General features: G+C 36.8%; 1 protein-coding gene across 1 annotated transcript in view; it reads right to left on the minus strand.

The window, feature by feature from the left end:
• Positions 1 to 5,060, minus strand: part of LOC128886003 (NPC intracellular cholesterol transporter 1 homolog 1b-like) — a 10,196-nt gene extending 5,136 nt beyond the window's left edge. The window contains exons 1-7 of the mRNA XM_054140489.1: positions 1,807 to 5,060; positions 1,385 to 1,706; positions 1,100 to 1,314; positions 813 to 943; positions 620 to 740; positions 338 to 527; positions 112 to 225 (exon numbers count right to left, since the gene is read on the minus strand). Of these exons, the coding sequence (XP_053996464.1) occupies positions 112 to 225; positions 338 to 527; positions 620 to 740; positions 813 to 943; positions 1,100 to 1,314; positions 1,385 to 1,616 (1,003 nt within the window). The 5' untranslated portion in view covers positions 1,617 to 1,706; positions 1,807 to 5,060. The remainder of the gene's footprint in view (positions 1 to 111; positions 226 to 337; positions 528 to 619; positions 741 to 812; positions 944 to 1,099; positions 1,315 to 1,384; positions 1,707 to 1,806) is intronic.
• Between the last annotated feature and the right edge of the window lie 2,129 nt (positions 5,061 to 7,189).

Raw genomic sequence — 7,189 nt, forward strand, 5'->3', positions numbered from 1 at the left:
AATAATAATAATAATAATAATAATAATAATAATAATAATAATAATAAAGATGATGATAATAATAATAAATTAATTATATCAATAACGAGACGTGTATGGGTACGAGCATACCTTTACCCCAAGCAAAGAAAAACACACGAAACGTATCGTGAAAAGTTTCGCGCCAATTTGATTTCGATTCCTCTATCTTATCGTCGATGTCGGCGTCGTCAGCCAAACCAGTACCTGTAACAAACAAAATTTCAATATGAAATAGCCTCGTTACTCGGAGATCTTTTTCGCGATATGCATCGCGTTTACTCGTTACGCCAATTACGATTGTACGAGATGATGATACCTGAACAACAAGGTCTTCTTCTGGCAAGTCTGTAAACGATTACCGTTGATAAGATGAATAGAGTAACTAGAATTCCTGCTAAAACTCCATAGCCGTTGTATCCGAAAATAGTAAAGTGGGTATCGTCTCGTTCTATTTTTGTGAAAGGACAGGCTGCTGGACAATCGACGCAGCTACACGCCGACAAGCCCTATTAAACGACGGTAACAGTAATCTTGTTTAAGAGGTAAACGTACTCGAGGTACTGGCCAATCGAAAATACGTAATGTTTATCGGACTTACATTGTACGCTTCGTTACATGTTTTTACCGATTCGTCCCAACGATTCGTGGTATTGGTTATGAAATGCATTCCGAAAGTTACAAAATCATTCGCATCCACATCACCTTGATATTGGTACCACCTAAAAATATCAATTTTATAAATCATTGATAACGGTTCTTTTGGAAAGCTTAACGATTTTCTAAACTCTTACTTTTCCGCTGTGCACCAACTGGCTCCGTGAATACCACAAGCCAAATCCATGGCTAAATTTCCACTAGCTGGATTAACTATGTTTTTGCAAGAGTCGAAAGTAGTATTCATGTATTCTTCCGTGATATAAACCTAACGAGCATTTATGAAATATATTAAATGTTCGATCGTGTATACATAAATTCTTGTTGATTACATGCTAAAGTAGGCGTACGAATAGTACTTGTTCTTGTTGGGTTGTACTTTCTACAAGTTTCGCAATACGCGAACAGCAGTACGCGCGATTACCTCGATTTCTTTCACGTATTCCTTGCCTTCGTTATTTTTATCAGTTTTTGTAACTTTGATGAACCTACTCTGTTCAGGACTACAGCTTAAATCGCATATTAATTTGTACGCATTTTTCACGCATGTTGAACACCTGCCGAAAATCCCCTCGATCATATTCATCTGACTAAGCAGCGTCCTAATATTGGTAACGTCGCAACATAATCTCGGATCATCTAAAAACAACAATATACGTGTACGATACGATCTCTTTTTATATCTGTTTCATATTCGCTGGTAACATACCGGTGTCTTTAAAGTATTGCGGGCATTTATCGCGCAAAAGCATCGCGACTTTGGTATCGTTGATTCGACTAGGAGGATCATCGGAGGCACACGTATAATTCAAACTTGGCTTTTCGAACGAAGGGCCACAGTCTCCATACCATACGCAACGATACTCTTCTCTATTACTATGCGATAATGGTAAAAACCAACAGAATATCAACAAAATGCGTAGCATTTGATTGTGTCTCATATTAAATATTTGTCAAGAAATATTTGTTTATCCGTTCGTTGGTTGGATTTAATTTGTCAGCTTCCTTGTTCGCTCCTTAGCTTGCCTGTTCTGCGGATACGTATAACGATATCGTTACGTTACACGTATACTTTATTCGAATCGGAATGTAGGAATGCATATCGAAAAATAGTCCAACTATTGTACTTACCCCTTTGATTGGTGTAATCAACTAATTACGTGTATGCCGCACCGTGGTCTCACAATCAGATCTATCAGCTGCACGCCGCGCCCACGTCGCGATTACTCGTGATATAATTAAACGATAATACTGGTAAATATCGGTTAATTTTGATAGTTTCAGAGGTATTTAATATTAACGTTACAGGTATTTCATCGTTCTAGTCGGTCGGTCGGTCGATCGAGGAATCGGCTTCGACTAATCGAACGAAAAGCTGATTATCCGTTATTCTTGATTTCGGGGACAAAAAATTATCGTCGAGTGCTTTATCGTACAGCTGAATACCAATGAACTTGACGATTATCAGAGAAAAATAGAGGCATACACCTTTATTAAAAGCGAGAAAGCATTCAGAAATCTTCTCTCTGAGTCGCGATACGATTCGAAAGAGATTAGTCGATTACTGGATTAGTTGATTCCTGCACACCTGCGTCTTATCGATACCGCGCGTCCAGAAATCACCTGTTGATAATTCATTAATTACCCAACGAAGCAAAAGTATGAGAATATCTTCTATACCTGACATTCCTTCATTTTCGAATACAACAGTATTGATCAAACAGTTATCGTACTGGATAATCATATTTTAATGACTCAATGATTGTACAAATGGATCACTTTTGAACATTTCCGCATAACCCAGGAACAATAACAATAAGTACAGCAATTATCGTAATTATAATATTCGTTACTAATGTATAATTACACAATAGATGAAAAAACATAAACGATAAGCAGTTTGCATTGCGTTTGTATTCTTAGATACAAAATTATTTTCATTCCTGGTTCACCGCACACGATTGCGTGACATGTGTACGTCAACGAAAGGAAAACAATGTGGAAAGACTTGTTGTTTATGTATATCGTTACTTTATCCTATCATTGTTTCGTTATAATAACGTCACCGCACACCCACCGCGACATTCCCGCTTATATTCTACAATAATTCTATCAACCACCTAAAATTTTCGCCTTTACGGCTCGCTAAATGGCCTTGCACACGCTTGTTCTTTCTTTCTCATTCTCTCTCTTTGCAACGAGGCTCTAATAAACAAATGTTTCCTAATAAACGTGAATCGATCGATCGATCTCTCCCAAACTCCAACTTGGCTTTCGCCGTGCTCTCGATCTCTCTCTCCTGCCTCCTTCTCTATCCCATCCACTCAAGCTCCCCCTTTCTTTCAACTTTGATCTCCTTTCATTCCATATCGCTCGTATCGCTCGCTTTCCATTTTCGAGATACATACTTTGCCCGTAATCGTAATCGTGATCGTGATCGTGATCGTAATCGTAATCGTGATCGTGATCGTGATCGTGATCGTGACCGTGATCGTGATCGTGATCGTGATCGTGATCGTGATCGTGATCGTGATCGTGATCGTAATCGTAATCGTAATCGTAATCGTAATCGTAATCGTAATCGTAATCGTAATCGTAATCATAAAACGTAAAACGTAATCATAATTATACCCAAGTTTTTATCATCCAAGTTATAATTTCAAGTATATTACATTCAACGGTAGCGATAAAGTTTATATCGATAAAATTTTTGGTGAAAGTCCAATAGTCGTACAATAGATGATGATAAATTGCTCGACGATCCACTGCGACCAGGACAAAAATACGAAACTCGATACACTAGGCCAACTATTAAGAGATACGCCTCCGAGCTAGAGTATCCCACGACACCATTTTCGGGCTACACTCGACATCTTTTCGTCATTCGCACCACGTGGTTACCAAATTTTCAGGAACTTGTAAATTTTCCAAATAATTTTAATATCATGGCTGCGAGTTAGAAACAGTTTTTTTTATAACAGGAGAAACGAGTTCCGAGCATGTGAATATTTATCGTAAGCTGCGACTATGTACATACATTCGGTATACCTACATACATACGCGCGCGTTATAAGGGCGTATCAAAAAGTAACGTATTTCTCAAAGTAATTTCTCTGCGATACATGATCGTAACCGTTTCGATACCACTCGAGCCAACATATCCAATTTACTTTCTGTCAAATTTTTATCAACATCTCCTTTTTATCTATCTATCTATCTATCTATCTATCTATCTATCTATCTATCTATCTATTTATCTGTCGTTCTCTCGCTTGCTGTAGTTTGACCTTTCCATTTTTTTTTTATCGCTATCGTTATTATTGTTATCATCTGCCGCTGTCGTTGTTACAATTATTACTACTAATATTATTACTATTACATTTTTTGTCCTTGTTGTCGCAGTCCCTTTCAGGAAAAAAAATATTACTTGAAAATTGGCATTGATTGTCACAAGTCCTGAATAGAAATACGTGAACGAGTACAATATCGGGTGTCTGGGATTTCTCGATGCGTGTACATTCTATAAATTAAAATGCAAACGGTGAAACTGTCACGTCGATGCGATAGTGCATAATATTTGAAAAATTGCACTCGCCTTTCACATTTAGCATATCGAGACAAATGAATCATACGTGATTCTCACGATAGCCAAGTACCTACATAATCTATACAATTTCACTGCGGACAAAAAATTACACAGACCGAGAAAAAAGGATACAAAGAGTCTGTCTCTGAGGCGTATCTCGATAGAATTTATACAATAAAATTTATATATAATATATATATATTATACATATACATATACATGTATATGTATATGTATATATATGTATTATACATATACATATATACATATATAATACATATACATATACATATACATATGTATATATATGCAATAATATGAGTAACAGAAGATTCTCTGTAATGTTTATGTCTGCACAAGTGACGTCTATAGTAATTAGTAAATAGATATCTCGATTTTTGTTCGCTCTCAAGTATTCATCGATATTCTATTAGATACATACTTTGTTTATAAGCGCACGCGTGCATTGTGCATTCGTGCGCTCGCGAAACAACTGTGTGCACAATGTGCTCGCCTAAGTACAGGTGTATGTGTGTGTGTGTGTGTGTGTGTGTGTGTGTGTGTGTGTGTGCGCGCGCGTGCGTGTGTGTGTCGCATGTACGTTGGATGAAAACGAGAGCAAATCTCGAGCATATATTCAAGTTCAAGATTCAAGTTCCGTTTATCGCATCGTTCAGCTACGTTCAAGTTCTCGAGCCGTCTAAAATTTAACTTTGCCTGCCGAAATGTTTCGTGTAACAACCGGCTATTAAGCATCGTTTCCGATTAAACGTAACAATCTTCGTTCCGATTCATTGATGACACTAGACGTATTCACTGAAACGATTCGACAATACCGTGTCGCGCATACGGCAAAACTATTGCATACGCAAACACTTTTATGATAAAACAACAAAATAAAGGAAAACAAGAAAAAAAGACTCGTTATGTCATTACATGACGATTTAACGAAGCCCTGTTTTAATTACTGTCGTTATATCGATGCCATCGATATCGCGCAAGTTTTATCTGTATATTGTTCGAAATAAAAATAATACAAATAGTATCCGGTGCGTTGATTGAGACGAAAATGTGCAACGGGAGCCCGAAACAAATATCGGTTGTTTTATTTCGGTATTTTCACGACGAATACGTGCGCATGCGTGTATGCAACAAGAAAGAAGAAGGAAAAATTTACTTCGGAATGTCTTCGATTATATCGTGCTCCTTTGGACACGATACGTTTTCAAGTAAAACGGCGAATCGATTGAAATTTGAATTTTGTTGATGCTCTTTTCTTCCTTTCGGCATTTCGACGAGTGCTTGGTTTTTTTTTCTTTCGAATACAATGATCGCAGACCAATCAGAATCACTAATCAATCAGGAATTTTAAGTTTTTTCGTACGATAAAAGTTTCGAAAGTTTAAATCGGCAAATGAATGGTAACAGTTGAAAGGAAACGAACCGCTCCAACTTGGATTCATTTCAAATCCGATACGACTAATATCCTGAAACATTGTACGTTAACAATTGGCGCGGCGCGGTGCGGCGCGGCGATACGAAAAGATGATGATGCTCGTTTTGAACGTATACATACTACATACTTGTAATATAAAGCAACTGGGCTCGAACGTTTACATGACCAACTTCGAGGTATGTATATAAAACTCGAATGGAAAATTGCTAAAACGCATGTATTCACCTTACAGATCAAGCACATAAATGACCTGAAATTTTGTTTCTTCTTTCTTTTTGGCAAATGGATAATACATTAAAGAGAACTAACTCTCTTGTTCGACACATTGACTTCTATGTAACGTCAAGTACAATAATTAAAAGAGCGCCAAGAGATGCTTCGATAATGCGTATCGTACGTATAAGTATGTATAGACGTGTATATGAGCACGCACACACCCACGCCCATACACGATATTCGTATCCGCTTTAGGTTTACACACTGATGTAAACACGCAACACGATCGTGAGTCGCTATTTGTAAATTTCGAAACATATTTTACCTCTAATCGTAAATTATTTCCTCTTATTACAAACGTTATTCGTACTATGAAAGATGAGCTCGATTCTAAGCTGCGCGTTATGTCTCCAACATCCTAATCCTTAACGCTATTCCATCTAAAGTTAAAAATAAAGCTAGTTTCCAATGATGCGAATATCATGAGAATACACGAGATAAAAGATGATCGAAACAACAAATGAGTGGAAAACCATACCTTTACGTAAAATAAAGGTGCGCGCGTGTGCGTGCGTATGTGCGTATGTATGCGCGTATACATGTACGGATACATATGAATTTCTTTTTATTTATAATTACTTGGTTATATATACATATACATATAGACGCATACGCGCACCCATGCACGTGTAACACACATATACGTACACGAAACAGTTATACGCTTTTCTCCTTAATTCTCATATGTGTAATATGTATACGACTTATAACGTTAAATGTATTTACTTCGTCGCTAAATTTATTCGTTACGTCGTCGTTTATCGTTACGAATATTCTAGTATACGCTATAGCGTTTCAATTAATCTCTTGACGATAATTATCATATCATAATTCTAACGATGAAGACGTTTTTCATGATAATGGAAACGATGACAAATAATATGATGACGTCATAACGATGATGATCGAAATAATAATAACGATACCGATAGAAATAGTAACGTAAGCGGTAATATTGATTTGTGGTAGCAGTAGGAATAGCAATTGCTGTAATAGTAATCACAGTAATAGTAATAATAATAGTAGTAATAGTAATAGTAGTAGTAATAGTAGTAGTAGCAGTAGTAGTAGTAGTAGTAGTAATAGTCGTAGTAGTAGTAGCAGCAGCAATAGTAGTAGTAGTAGTAGTAGTAGTAGTAGTAGTAGTAGTAGTAGTATTAGTAGTAGTAGTAGTAGTAGTAGTAGTAGTAGTAGTA

The sequence above is a fragment of the Hylaeus anthracinus genome, unplaced genomic scaffold, assembly GCF_026225885.1.
Source record: "Hylaeus anthracinus isolate JK02 unplaced genomic scaffold, UHH_iyHylAnth1.0_haploid 11982, whole genome shotgun sequence".
NCBI lineage: Eukaryota > Metazoa > Arthropoda > Insecta > Hymenoptera > Colletidae > Hylaeus > Hylaeus anthracinus.